Genomic DNA, 14,721 nt, shown 5'->3' on the forward strand with positions numbered 1-14,721 from the left:
CTGTGTGTCTGCTCCCGGGCTGCAGAAGGGCCTCTTTGTCTTGATGCGGAGTGGCGTCTCCAGTCCACGCGCAGGAGTTGGGCTGTCTGTCTCTTTGTTCTGACTTGCAGGGCTGCTTCTCTGCTCTGGGTGTGGTCCTGCCTCGGGTCTGCATGTTGCAGGCATGTCCTCCCTGGCTGCGGCACTCTTGATTTTTTTTTTTTAAATGGCTCCCTTTGATGAGGAGACTTTCACTGCCCTTTTCTCTTTCCTTGGGTGCAAATGGTACAATTCTTTGGCCTTTTTAACATCATCGTGTTTGCTTCTTACGTTTTTTATGCTACCTCTGCTCCAAACCGGATAGTTGATCTCACTGTCTAATGTGCAGTTATTGTATTTTCTGCTCTGGAACTTTCTTTTGGTTTCTTTTATAGGTTTTAGTTCTTTGCTAAAATGGTCAAACCTGAGTTTTAATTTCTTGAGCGTCTGATCAGTTACTCTGGTGATTTCACCCCCATCCCTGTGGGTCTGGCTCTCTAGTGATTTCACCCCCATCCCTGTGGGTCTGGCTCTCTGGTGATTTCACCCCCATCCCTGCGGGTCTGGCTCTCTGGTGATTTCACCCCCATCCCTGTGGGTCTGGCCCCGTGCTCTTGGTTTTTGGTCACGACTTGCCCTCTTGTCCTGTGGCCTGTTGGGCATTTATATCAGAGTCTGTGGAGGAAGTGCAGGGCCCTTCTCAGCAGCTGGGCCGCAGATGGTGGCGACGGATCCCTCGGGTCTTGGTGTCTAGGCTTCCTGCTGGGTGAGGGTCTGGCTCTTTGAGTTTCCAGGTCTTTCTTCTCAAGGTGTGGCCCTTGGGGGGTCCCAACCCCAGTACGGGGGCTTTGCTTGGAGCCTTCTTCCGGGGGGCCTCAGCACTGGCCCTGCCTGCCCTGGTCACGGGTTCTCTGATTGCATTAGACAGATTCAATGGATTTAAACACATTTCTTTTTTTTTTTTAATTAATTTATTTTTTTATTATACTTTAAGTTCTAGGGTACATGTGTACAATATGCAGGTTTGTTACGTATGTATACATGTGCCATGTTGGTGTGCTACACCCATTAACTCGTCATTACATTAGGTATATCTCCTGATGCTGTCCCTCCGCCCTCCCCCCACCCCACGACAGGCCCCGGTGTGTGATGTTCCCTTTCCTGTGTCCAAGTGATTGCATTGTTCAGTTCCCACCTATGAGGGAGAACATGCGGTGTTTGGTTTTCTGTTCTTGTGATAGTTTGCTGAGAATGATGGTTTCCAGCTGCATCCATGTCCCTACAAAGGACATGAACTCATCCTTTTTTATGGCTGCATAGTATTCCATGGTGTATATGTGCCACATTTGCTTAATCCAGTCTATCATTGATGGACATTTGGGTTGGTTCCAAGTCTTTGCTATTGTGAATAGTGCCGCAAAAAACATACGTGTGCATGTGTCTTTATAGCAGCATGATTTATACTCCTTTGGGTATATACCCAGTAATGGGATGGCTGGGCCAAGTGGTATTTCTAGTTCTAGATCCTTGAGGAATCGCCACACTGTCGTCCACAATGGTTGAACTAGTTTACAATCCCACCAACAGTGTAAAAGTGTTCCTGTTTCTCCACATCCTCTCCAGCACCTGTTGTTTCCTGACTTTTTAATGATTGCCATTCTAACTGGTGTGAGATGGTATCTCATTGTGGTTTTGATTTGCATTTCTCTAATGGCGAGTGATGATGAGCATTTTTTCATGTGTCTGTTGGCTGCATAAAAGTCTTCTTTTGAGAAGTGTCTGTTCATATCCTTCGCCTACTTTTCGATGGGGTTGTTTGTTTTTTTCTTGTAAATTTGTTTGAGTTCTTTGTAGGTTCTGGATATTAGCCCTTTGTCAGATGAGTAGATTGCAAAAATTTTCTCCCATTCTGTAGGTTGCCTGTTGACCCTGATGGTAGTTTCTTTTGCTGTGCAGAAGCTCTTTAGTTTAATTAGATCCCATTTGTCAATTTTGGCTTTTGTTGCCATTGCTTTTGGTGTTTTAGACATGAAGTCCTTTCCCATGCCTATGTCCTGAATGGTATTGCCCAGGTTTTCTTTTTTTTTTTTTTTTTTTTTTTTTGAGACGGAGTCTTGCTCTGTCGCCCAGGCTGGGGTGCAGTGGCCGGATCTCAGCTCACTGCAAGCTCCACCTCCCGGGTTTACGCCATTCTCCTGCCTCAGCCTCCTGAGTAGCTGGGACTACAGGCGCCCGCCACCTCGCCCGGCTAGTTTTTTGTATTTTTTAGTAGAGATGGGGTTTCACCATGTTAGCCAGGATGGTCTTGATCTCCTGACCTCGTGATCCACCCGTCTCGGCCTCCCAAAGTGCTGGGATTACAGGCTTGAGCCACCGCGCCCGGCCTGCCCAGGTTTTCCTCTAGGATTTTTATGTAAACACATTTCTTCTGTAATTGTTTCCGTAGCAGGCTTGATCTGAGGCTCCTGTCCTGCCATTTCCAGACACGGCAGCTCCTGTCCTGCTCTTCCCACTTGATGCTTTTACTCAGAGCGTGTTCGTGAGATGAGCCTTCACACTGTCCCGGATCTTCTTCAGACGCGAGGTTCTTTTCTGCCGCATCCCTGCTCTGTGGTGGCACCGTGTCCTCTTCCCGGACGTGGGGAGGTGTTGGCCTCTGTAGCTGAGAAAGGCTGGGCCTGGCGGTCACCCAGCGTGTCCTGTCTGGACTTAGGATCTTGAACCAGCAGCGTCTGTTGCCTCCCAGTGCCTGTTAGAAGCCCAGGTCCCCTGTCCAGCCTGTCCCAGGTGGCCCTGGCCTATGGTGCCCTGAGTTGGTCCCGGCAGGACCACTTTCAGATTAACTCGCCCGGCTGCTGGTGAGAACACGCTCCTTGTGGGCTGCTGATAGGAACACGCTCCTTGTGGGTTGTTGGTGGGGTTGTGTTCTTGTGCTTTGCCATTTGGACCCCAGTGTAGGGCAGCTCGCTGGTGGCTTCCTCAGGGTAAGCCAGCAAGGTCAGAGTCAGTCTCTTGAGGCCACCCTCACCCTCACCAGGCTCTGGTGCTTGGTGGGAGTAGGTCAGGGCAGCCCACGCAGGGTCCCCTGCAGGACCAGGGTACCAGAAGGAGTGGCTGGGGCTGCCAGAGGTTTTCCCTGAGCTCTGGGGTTGTGTTTGTTCCCAGGTGTGCTCTCCAGGGCCCAGGAGGGCTCCTGGGAGCTCCAGGCTGGGTCCCAGCCCCAGCCCCAGAGAAAGGTCTTGTGGCCAGGTGGGCGGAAGGTGCCAGCTGTTTGTGATGGGCAACCCAACAGCCAAAAGGGAGGAGCAGAGAGAGTTCTCTGCAGGAGTTAAGGGAGGAGCAGATGGAGTTACCCGCAGGAGTCAAGCGGGGAGCGTACGGAGTTACCCGCAGGAGTTGAGGGAGGAGCAGACAGAGTTACCCGCAGGAGTCAAGCGGGGAGCGTACGGAGTTACCCACAGGAGTTGAGGGAGAAGCGGACGGAGTTACCCGCAGGAGTCGAGGGGGGAGCGGATGGAGTTCTCCGCAAGAGTTGAGGGAAGAGCAGATGGAGTTACCCGCAGGAGTTGAGGGAGGAGCGGACGGAGTTACCCGCAGGAGTCGAGTGGGGAGTGGACAGAGTTACCTGCAGGAGTTGAGGGAGGAGCAGATGGAGTTACCCACAGGAGTCGAGTGGGGAGCAGACGGAGTTACCCGCCTGAGTCGAGGGAGGAGTGGACGGAGTTCTCCTCAGGAGTCGAGGGGGGAGCGGACGGAGTTCTGCGCAGAAGTTGAGGGAGGAGCAGACGGAGTTACCCGCAGGAGTTGAGGGAGGAGCAGACGGAGTTACCCGCAGGAGTCGAGGGGGGAGTGGATGGAGTTACCCGCAGGAGTTGAGGGAGGAGCGGACGGAGTTACCCGCAGGAGTTGAGTGGGGAGCAGACGGAGTTCTGCGCAGAAGTTGAGGGAGGAGCAGACGGAGTTACCCGCAGGAGTTGAGGGAGGAGCGGACTGAGTTACCCGCAGGAGTCGAGTGGGGAGTGGATGGAGTTACCCGCAGGAGTTGAGGGAGGAGTGGATGGAGTTACCCGCAGGAGTTGAGTGGGGAGCAGACGGAGTTACCCGCCTGAGTTGAGGGAGGAGCAGACGGAGTTCTCCGCAGGAGTTGAGGGAGGAGCAGACGGAGTTACCCGCAGGAGTCGAGGGGGGAGCGGACGGAGTTCTGCGCAGAAGTTGAGGGAGGAGCAGACGGAGTTACCCCCAGGAGTTGAGGGAGGAGCGGATGGAGTTACCCGCAGGAGTTGAGGGGGGAGTGGACGGAGTTACCCGCAGGAGTTGAGGGGGGAGTGGACGGAGTTACCTGCAGGAGTTGAGGGAGGAGCAGACGGAGTTCTCCGCACAAGTCAAGGGAGGAGCAGAGAGAGTTCTCTGCAGGAGTTCTGTGCTGGGACCAGGAGGGCCCTGGTAGCAGGCAGCCCATCCTGGCTGCTGTTTACAGAGTGGCCTCTTCCCTAGGTCTCTTCATTCATTACACAGTTTAATGTGCAGTGAAGTGTTTTCTGCCCTGGAGTCTGGCGTGGACCACTCCAGTCCTCAGGGGGATCCCTCAGTGCAGCTGGGTCACTTTCTTCTTGCCTCTGCTTACTTTTGAAATTAAGATTGTTTCTTGACACTTTTTTGGCTGTTGTGAAGGCAGAGCTAAGTGGCTGTGATAGAGACTGGATGACCCTCAAGCCTGAATCATTTGCTGGGTCCCCCCTGAGAAGTGTGTGGCCCTGGTGTCCCTCTCTCCAGCCCTCCCCTGGGCCTGGCTTGTGAACCTGTGATGTCGGGACTGCAGGGCCCCTGCTGGGCCGTTTTCTTACCAGGCAAAATTCCTGCTTCACAGAGTTGATGCCAGGGCCGTCAAATCTTTTGTCTTCCCTGGGCCACATTGCAAGAAGAAGAATTGTCTTGGGCCACATAAAGTAGAATAACACTAACAATAGCTGAGCTAAAAAAAAAAAAAAAACTCATAAAATTTGCAAATTTGTGTTGGGCTGCATTCAAAGGTGTCTCGGGCCATGTACAGCCTGCAGGCCACGGCTCAGATAAGCCTGGTTTACACTTTAGTGGGGAGCCGTTAACAATGGAAATGGTAAATTGTTCAGTAGATTAGAAAGTACGGAGAAGAGCGGGGCAGAGAGGGGTGAGACGGTGCGAGGTCCGGCATGTGCCCCACCTGGCTGCTGTGTGCCACTGGCTGACCCCTCACTGGCTGTGTGGGGGAGCGTCCTCTTCACGCCCGCACACCCTCCTGGGTCTCTAGGGCTTGTGTGTCGAGTGTAGGGAAGCGTCCTCTTCACGCCCTTGCATCCTCCTGGGTCTCTAGGGCTTGTGTATCGCCAGGGAATTAGCCCCCTGGACACACCCTGGTGGGTGCTGGCTGGCAGGGAAGGAGGCGATGAGGGCCCGGGCAGCGCCTCCATCCGGGCCAGGCGAGTGCAGCTCCAGGTTGTGAGAACCGTGGTCACCTGTGTGTTTTAAAGATGACGGCAGTGATAGGCCCCCTTTTAGGCCTGGAACGGAAGTTAGTCCCATTCGTAGACCCTGTCACAAAGTGGGCACTGGTGAGGTTTATTAAACGATGTCATCTTTAATAATTCTCGTTTTCAGTTGGTTCAGCTTTTTCTAGCAGTATGGCGTGTTTTGGGAACGTGTGTTTTGCTGTTATTGCTGCTACTCACAGTACGGTTTTATCTAATGTAAGACAGGAGAATAATCAACTGTTATCTCCATTAACTATAAACACAAATATAGTTGAACACAGTTTTTCTAATAGAAATTAAGGTTAGTTTTAGCCAAGGGGCACCTTTGCTGTTGGCTTATATGTGAATGTGTTTAGCACCTTGAGGTGTCCTTACTGGGAGGTAGGGCTGCATCTTGAGTATAAAGATTTAACAGGAAAATAAGTCCAGTGCACATGTCTTAAAATTTCAGCAGTATGTTAAACTAATAGCAATTTCAGCAGTATGTTAAACACAGGAAGCTGGGCCAGGCGTGGTAGCTTACGCCTGCTTGAGCCCAGGGGTTCGAGACCAGCCTGGGCAACATAATGAGATCTCGAAGAAATACTAGCCCGGCATGGGGTGCGTGCCTGTCCTAGCTGCTTCGGAGGCTGATGTGGGAGGATGGCTTGAGCCCAGAAGGTCAAGCCTGCAGTGAACTGAGGTCTTACCACTGCACCCCCGCATGGGTGACAGAGTAAGAGCCTGTCTCCAAAAAAAAAAGTCAAATGAAACCGTTTGTGTTTTGGTGCTTTTTACTGAGTTCCTGTGGGTCACAGCCCATGAGAAATGTAAGGAGGACCCACATGAGGGTCTTTCCTACAGCTCCTTACATACTCAAGCTGTTAGTTGTGGTTTTGTAGTATCTACTAAATATCAACCCATAGGAATGACTTCATATTAAACAATCACAGAGGCTATACTTGGGTGTGTCTTAGTCAGTTCTAAAGTGTCAGTGGAGACCCAGACTCACACCCACACTCCTAAAGACAGGACACAGGACAGGAGAGGCTGTGGCCTTGGATCTTGTGTGGCTTACGTGGGGTTGCTTATTCAGGTGCTGGCTTTGACATGGGAGCTAGCAAGGCCACAGCTGGCCCCTGGTCTGGAGAGTGGGGACTTGGGTGCCAAGGCCACTTTGCCATTGCCCAGCAGGCCAGTGTGCACCCGTGTGCATCCTGTTGACACGAACACTGAGCGGACCGACCCCGGCCGGTGTTCCTGTTAACAAGTCCCGTTTAGCAGCCAGCATTTATAGCCAGCCTGGGACCTGCCTGCCTGGCGGGACCCCGGTGGTTCTGTGTCCTAGGAGCCTCTCTTAGTTCCGGGCCAACCAGGACGGGTCGTTACCCCACATACAGGGTTCTCAGTGTTCACACGCTATGCTGGGGGTCTGGTGCTGTTGTCTCGGGCAGGAGCGGAGGCTGAGGGTCTGCATGTTTACTGCCCTGCGTGGGCCCTGTCCCGGGAGCGAGGTGGAGCCCACGTGGGGAGGTTGTGGTCTCCAGGTGGGCAGCAGCGAGTCATGAACCTCAAGCTCTTGGTAGGTTTTTGTCGGGATGTGGCTGGCTGAGCTTCCTCGTGGCTGCATGCAGCCTCAGCGGGGCATTGTGTTTGATGGCAAATGGGATTTAAATCATGGCATCTCACTGTCTTTTTCAGGGACAATGCTGCACTTAGTTCTTGCGACTCTTCCTGTTGTCAGCCAAGGGGGTCGTCATAACGATCTTCCCTGTCCTTGGGGGTCACCTTCCAGGAAGGGGGGTGTCAGAGAGTGAGTGCAGCTTTGAAAGGCTGATGCTGAGGGTGTGGCATGTGGGATCCCGTTCTTCAGACGACAGTGCCAGTGAGCTTTCCGTGTGGAGCTAAGTTTGCGCAGGGTTCAAGATCCCTTCGAAAATAAATTCAGTGACGACCTGGTTGATGAAAATAATCACTTTTTTTTAATGTTCTAGAGAAAACTCTTTAACTGCTGTGTTATCTATTGCTGTGAAACAGATGAATGTAGTGGCTTAAAACAATACGCTCTCTTACCCCCACACAATGGCTGTGGGCCCGGAGTTTGGGAGTGGCTCGGTTGGGTGCTTCTGTCCTGGAGTCTCACGCAGTTGCAGTTGAGACGTTGCCCAGCTCTGCAGACCTCAAGACCAAGGTCTGGGAGTTAGCAGGAGGAGCCCTCAGCACCACGACCACCTCAGGGCCTCTTGAGTATCCTTACACCATGGCACCAGCTTTCGCAAGAGGGCAGGGAGTGACCTAGCTTCAGAAGTTGCCCCTTATTTCCATCCTCCTGGGGGTCGGGTCACAGAAGTCAGTTCAGGGAGAAAGTGGCGCAATGTTGAGTGTCCGCAGGGGATCCTGTGGGAAGGTGGTGCAGTGGTGAGTGTCTGCAGGGGAGCCGGTAGGAGATGGTGCGGTGGTGAGTGTCCACAGGGAATCCTGTGGGAAGGTGGTGCAGTGGTGGGTGTCCGCAGGGGAGCCGGTAGGAGATGGTGCGGTGGTGGGTGTCCGCAGGGGATCCTGTGGGAAGGTGGTGCGGTGGTGGGTGTCCGCAGGGGATCCTGTGGGAAGGTGGTGCGGTGGTGGGTGTCCACAGGGGATCCTGTGGGAAGGTGGTGCGGTGGTGGGTGTCCGCAGTAGGAGATGGTGCGGTGGTGAGTGTCCACAGGGAATCCTGTGGGAAGGTGGTGCAGTGGTGGGTGTCCGCAGGGGAGCCGGTAGGAGATGGTGCGGTGGTGGGTGTCCGCAGGGGATCCTGTGGGAAGGTGGTGCGGTGGTGGGTGTCCGCAGGGGATCCTGTGGGAAGGTGGTGCGGTGGTGGGTGTCCGCAGTAGGAGATGGTGCGGTGGTGAGTGTCCACAGGGGATCCTGTGGGAAGGTGGTGCGGTGGTGAGTGTCTGCGTGGGATCCTGTTGGGAAGGCGGTGCGGTGGGGAGTGTCTGCCGGGGAGCCCGTTGGAAAGGCGGTGTGGTGGTGGATGTCTGCAGGAGGGCCCATTGGAAAGGCAGCACAGTGGTGGGTATTTGCAGGAGAGCTTGTCCTGGTTGCTTGGGCTGCCGTCACAAGAATACCGTGACCATGAATCGGGCAGCTTGTAAACAACAGGAATCGGCTGCTCACGGCTCGGGAGCCTAGGAGTCCACTATCGAGGCCCTGGTAGGTTTGGTGTCTGGTGAGAGCCGCTGCTTGGCTGGTAAGTAGCGTCTTCTTGCCGTGCCCTCACCTGGTGGAAGGGCCAGGGAGCCCCTTTATCAGGGCACAGATTCCATCTGGGAGGCTGTGCCTTCATGGCCCAGTCACTTCGAAATACCATCCCAAGCAGGATTAGGAGGGCCGCACATGAAGACGCCGCAGAGTCTTCCTGGAGGCTGTGTGCCCCAGCCCCGCCGTCAGCCGCCTGCTCCCCCTCACGTCTCCCCAGTTCACCCTCCTCCAGTGCTGGTTTGTAGAACATTTGTGTGAGTTCTTCAGATGATCTGTGAACACAGGCAGTCTAGGTGGTGGTTTTGTTTTCTAGTCTCCTTTATAGAAAGGAGAGTTTGCATTTCCCTTGTGATTTTGACACACATTGTATTATGAAATATTTTCAGTGTTTGTCAAACTCAGTGTGGAGTAAGCGCATCCCATCAAGATAGGCACTTACAGGCAGCCACAGGAACCCACTGTGTGGTTTCCTTTTAGGTCAGATTTCCTGTCTTACAGCCTCATGTTCCTAGTTGGAAATTAAGGTTGAGACTGTAGCCTCTGTAGCCAGGTGTGCGTTTGTTCTCCGCCAGCTCTGGAGAGGTCTGCTTAGAGGCCCTGCGGCCCCAGAAGTCGTGCCTCTGAGTCTGTGGTTCTTGGCTGTAGGTGGCTTTGCAGTGTCCGGGGATGATTCCGGTTGTCCCACGCGGGGTGAAGGCTGAGGATGCCACCAAACACCCTGCAGGGAGGCTGGCCCCTGGCAGAGCCGTGCAGGTGGCAGCGTCAGCACTGCTGCTGAGACAGCGCAGGGCGTCATTCATGGCCCCTGCCTCCTGGGCCCAGAGCTTCTCCAGGAGAAAGCTGAGGAAAGGGGCCAGCTGTGAGCTGCGGGTGCTTGCCAGGGATCTGGCGACACCTGAGCACGTGGCCGGTGGAACCAGCAGGCCGAGGCTGTGGATTTTGAAGTGCTATCAGCCGTTTCTACTTTCAGAAGCATGAGTTGCATAAAGAAGGGGAATGAAAGGGTTTTTCCTGGAGCAAAACGATGCTTGTGGCAGACCCAGTTGGACCCACAGATGATGCCACGCTTGTGTCGGCAGTGTGACTCCGGCCCACATGTGGGCCTTGTTCTCTCCTCACTGGCTGCCGTCACTGTGTGCTCCGCATCCGTGCAGTTACCCCAGAGCTTTATGTCACAACGTTGAGGCTGGTGGAGAAAGACTGGCCCCTTCACCCCATCTCAGTATTCCTGGAAGGGCCGCCTGGGTCCACAGCCTGGCCCGTTAACTCCCTGGGCAGCTGCTGGGGAGGAGGAAGCACTGCCCGGAAGGAGGGGCTGTGCTGGTGGGTGGCCGTGACGGGGCAGTGGTCTCTTGGACCTGGGTTTCCTGGGCGTGGGCTACTCAGGGATTGCTGAGTTCCTGTCCCAGCCGGGGCTGACCACCGCGTCAATGGGGCAGAGTGAGAAACATCCAGGCCACCTGTGCCCCAGCCCCCGCGGCTGCCGAGGTCTCCCCGGGCAGGGCCAGTTGGCGTTCTTGCAGGGCCTGTGTTGGTGCACGTGAGGAGTGTTTTCTGTGTGCAGCGGCAGAACGTTTACGGGCACGAGCGTCGTGGTGGCCGGGCCAGGCCCGTGTCTGAGTGCACGGTGGCCCTAGTCGGGCTCCTCTGTTGAGGCCAGACTTGCCAGCGTTTCATGGAGGCTGTAGGCAGCCACTGCTCCTGGGGGTCTTCCACACGCCCTGCAGGCATGAGGAGGAGCAGCCCCCGCTCTGTCTCTGCCCATTGGACTGTCCCCACCAACAGAAAAAAGGTGCTGTGCCATCCTGCGCAGTGCGTGCCCTGCACCAGTCCCTGGCCCTACACTTCTTAGCAGGTGTTCATTTGTTCATCCTGGTGAGGGAGGGTGATAGACAGGGACAGTGGTACAAAACAGCTTCAGAGCCCAAACCATGGTTGCCACATGCCAGGGCTGGGAGCGCAGACGCCACGCAGGGGAAGTGGGCACAACCCTGGCTGTGTAGCAGGGAGGGCAGTCGTCCTCCACAACTGGGACTTGCTCCATCAGACCCCTGGCAGGGCTTCCTCCAGCTCCACGCACCCGGGGCTGGAGCACGCTCCACTCCCACACAGATGCTCCACTCCCACACAGATGCTGGAGCTGGGCCCAAGCCTGACCAGCCCTGACCGAGGCCCTTGCCTCCTGGCCTCACCCACTAGGCCTTAACCTCTTGGCTGTAACTTCCTGGCCTTACGCACCTGGCTGTTCTCTCCTGGCTGACCCACCTTCTGTTTAACTTCTCAGTCTTACCTAGTTTGCTTTCACCTCCTTGGTCATAGTCACCTGACCTTACCTACTTTGCTGTAGTGTTTTGACCTTCATCTCCTGTGGGTTCTGGCCCTCCATAGCCTCTTGGCCGTGTGTACCTGGCTCAACCACCTGTCCACACCCACTCGCCTTTTTCTAACTGGCCGTACCCTCCTGCCCTTTCTCTCCCAGGCTTAACGTCTCGGCCCTACCAACCTGGCCTGGATGGTATTGCCCTCATGGTGACCAGGACATCTGGCATCTCACACCTGTAACACACTAATGGGTGCCAGCACAAAGCCATGCACGCCAACCTTCAGGCACCATCGTTGACCATGGGTCATGCTTTTCCTGTCGTGCGTTTGTGCCGGCGTAGCCCTCTGCGGGCCTGTCTGGTGTCGTGCGTTTGTGCCGGCGTAGCCCTCTGCGGGCCTGTCTGGTGTCGTGCGTTTGTGCCGGCGTAGCCCTCTGCGGGCCTGTCTGGTGTCGTGCGTTTGCGCCGGCGTAGCCCTCTGCGGGCCTGTCTGGTGCGTTTGTGCCGGCGTAGCCCTCTGCGGGCCTGTCTGGTGTCGTGCGTTTGCGCGGGCGTAGCCCTCTGCGGGCCTGTCTGGTGTCGTGCGTTTGCGCCGGCGTAGCCCTCTGCGGGCCTGTCTGGTGTCGTGCGTTTGCGCCGGCGTAGCCCTCTGCGGGCCTGTCTGGTGCTGCATCAGGTTGGTGGCCTCAGAGGCGCCTCCTGGGTGTGGTCAGGTTCTTGCCCCATGGCTCTTTTCCTTAGATTGCATCACAAGCTGTCTTTGGGCCCTGGGCGTGGTGGAGCCTGGATCCCAGCCCCTTGGTGTGGCCAGTGTGATGCAGCCCCTTCTGCACATCCCACCTCACCTGGCTCTGTGTGCAGGGGGTCACTGGGTCATCCACCCACCGCCCAGCAAGTCCCACAGCCAAGGCTGGGATGGTGCCTGCTGCACAGCCAGACTCAGAAAGTGCGGTTGGACCCGGTTTGAACGTCTGTCGTTCCTGTCTTTTTTTTAGCCTCCTAGGACGTGAACTTGCCACCGTCCTCAAGCTTACGGGCAGCCCTGGCTTTCCTCATCTTCTGTGGGGAAGGGGGTTGTGAAGATGCCCAGGAAATTGTCCGGTGGTCTTGCAGGGGTCGTCTTGCTGGGCTTTTAGTCTTGGCTGCCTGGCTTGTACCTGGGCTGCCTCCCCATGTCCCCTGACTTACCTGGGTGGCACCATGGGGTCATGGCGTCTCCTTGTTCCCGTGGTGTTGTCTACAGAAGGGTGCATTCGAGTGCCTTTACTCTCAGTGAAGACAGCAACCCCCATCGCCACACCGCAGCCCCACTGCCTGAGGTGCGTGGCCTCCTCGGACCCTGGGTACTCAAGCGTGCTGCCATGTGTGTGCTCATGCTCAGGCTGCCATGCCTGGGCTGCCAGCACGCCACTCCCAGAGGCCGCCCCTCCAAGACCTCCTCTTGGGATGGCCTTTCCTTCGCAGAGCCCAGCCCCTGGGGACTGACATTTTGTTGGGACTAGGAAGAGAATGAAACATTTCATGACTTTTCTGGAGAAGCAGGATGAGGTTGACAATTCTGATAGGAGTCCCCCTTAATGTTTCTTGCTGTGTGGCTGTACCGTTAGGTGTGTGTTACTGCCGTATAGCTGGACCATTAGGTGTGTGCCCCTGCTGTGGCTATACCGTCACCTGTGTGCCCCTGCTGTGGCTGTGCCATCACACGTGTGTTCTTGCTGTGTGGCTATACTGTCACACGTGTGCCCCTCTGTATGGCTGTACCATCATGCATGTGTGTCCAGCTGTGTGGCTGCACCATCACGTGTGTGCCCCCGCTGTGTGGCTGCGCCATCACGCCTGTGCCCCTGCTGTGTGGCTGTACTCTTATCTGTGCCGCCTTTCGTTTAACATTCTATTGTGAACGTTTTCCTCATTACAGTCGTGATTTTTCAAGACTGTGTGGATTTTGTAAGTCGTGGCTAATTCCTGGTGGACGGTGCTGTTTTGGGCCTGCAGGTGCCATGGTGATAGCAACATTCCTTCTCCGGGCCTGGCGTTCTCCGGGGTGTTCCTGGAGTTGCTTAACTGTGGCCCTTCTGCCTTTTTACGACGTTATTTGATAGAACCCTTGAGGGTGGTTTTAGACACCCCTAGTTTTGTAGCCCTTTTAGCTGTTGTATTTATTATTGTTTTGTTGCTTTCTGCAGGCCGGTCTAATTGAAGCCAACGGAGAACTCAAGGTCTTCATAGACCAGAACCTTAGTCCCGGAAAAGGTAAGGGCACCTGTTCTGGACACACTTGTGTTGATGAATGCGTGAAGCTTCACGTGTTTATGAAGCTGTTGACGTTGAAGCCTCTTGCTAATGATGGCATCTCCTGCACGGGCACCTTTGTGCTCTGAGAATCCAGGAGGGTGGGCGTAGGGGCCTTCTAATATTTAGAACACAGCCTGCACACACACACCAGAAGCTTTGTGGATTTTGAATTCTAAGGTGTGTATACTATTTGCAAACATTTAGAAAAAGGTAGAATAATGTAAAGAAGAAATAAAGACAATTTGTTTTCCCGCCACCCAAAGATAATGACGTCTCAGCAGTGGTGTGGGCTCTTCCAGAAGCCAGACTCACCTGTGCTGTTTGAGGAAAGATGTGTGTACCATGGTGCACACCTCCTGCGAAGCAAGCACTTGCCACGTTTAACGCTTCGCATGTGTATTTTACTAGCTCTTGAGGAAAAGCCATTTTTCTTGTCTTGAGGAATCCAGGGGAGGAAGTCAGCTGGAGAGGTTGAAGCCGCCTCTTCCGGGTCCCACGGTTGGCAGTTTCCATTTTACACCTTGGAGTGGTGCTGTGGTTTACATTCATGAAGGTGTGTGTGCTCACCAGGTAAACTCCTTACCTGTGCTGGGTTAGGACACACCACTTAGAAGCTTTGATGTGCGGTGCTTGGCCCCTCGTGAGAGGTTGTGCTGTGTGGAGCTGGGAGTGCGTGCAGGGCGGTTCATTGTGGTTTGTTGCGATATTGCTGGGAGACAAGCTTGTGGAAGAGCTTGCTTTGTCCTCAGACGTTTCTGCCTGCAGAACCTAGTGGGCCCACTGAGTGCTCTGGTCGCGACATGCATGCACTTGGTTGCATCAGCCCAGGGAGGAGCCTAGAGGCCTGGATGCGTTTCCGTTTTAGATTCCTAGAAGGAACTTTCTGATTTTTCTTTTCTTTTTTTTTTTTTTTTTTTTTTTTTGAGACGGAGTCTCGCTCTGTCTCCCAGGCTGGAGCGCAGTGGCCGGATCTCAGCTCACTGCAAGCTCCGCCTCCCGGGGTCCCACCATTCTCCTGCCTCAGCCTCCCGAGTAGCTGGGATTACAGGCGCCGCCACCTCGCCCGGCTAGTTTTTTGTATTTTTTAGTAGAGACGGGGTTTCACCGTGTTAGCCAGGATGGTCTCGAACTCCTGACCTCGTGATCCTCCCGTCTCGGCCTCCCAAAGTGCTGGGATTACAGGCTTGAGCCACCGCGCCCGGCCTTCTGATTTTTCTAATTATTCCCATATATAAAATGAGCTTTTTTTACTCTTAACATTGAGACCCTTGTAAGTGACCTCTCAGTGCTTGCCGTGGCTCTGGGGCGTGGGATTGTGGTGACCAGGCCACCAGCTCTCTGCTGAGGCTTGACCCTGC

General features: G+C 54.8%; 1 protein-coding gene across 6 annotated transcripts in view; it reads left to right on the top strand.

The window, feature by feature from the left end:
• The window catches only part of TFDP1 (transcription factor Dp-1), a 57,970-nt gene that overhangs the window by 16,918 nt on the left and 26,331 nt on the right, over positions 1–14,721 (top strand). For all 6 annotated transcript variants that reach the window (XM_015121520.3, XM_077974117.1, XM_015121522.3 and 3 more), the window contains exon 3: positions 13,255–13,321. In XM_015121520.3, the coding sequence (XP_014977006.1) occupies positions 13,255–13,321 (67 nt within the window). The remainder of the gene's footprint in view (positions 1–13,254; positions 13,322–14,721) is intronic.

This window comes from Macaca mulatta, chromosome 17 (genome assembly GCF_049350105.2).
Source record: "Macaca mulatta isolate MMU2019108-1 chromosome 17, T2T-MMU8v2.0, whole genome shotgun sequence".
Lineage (NCBI taxonomy): Eukaryota > Metazoa > Chordata > Mammalia > Primates > Cercopithecidae > Macaca > Macaca mulatta.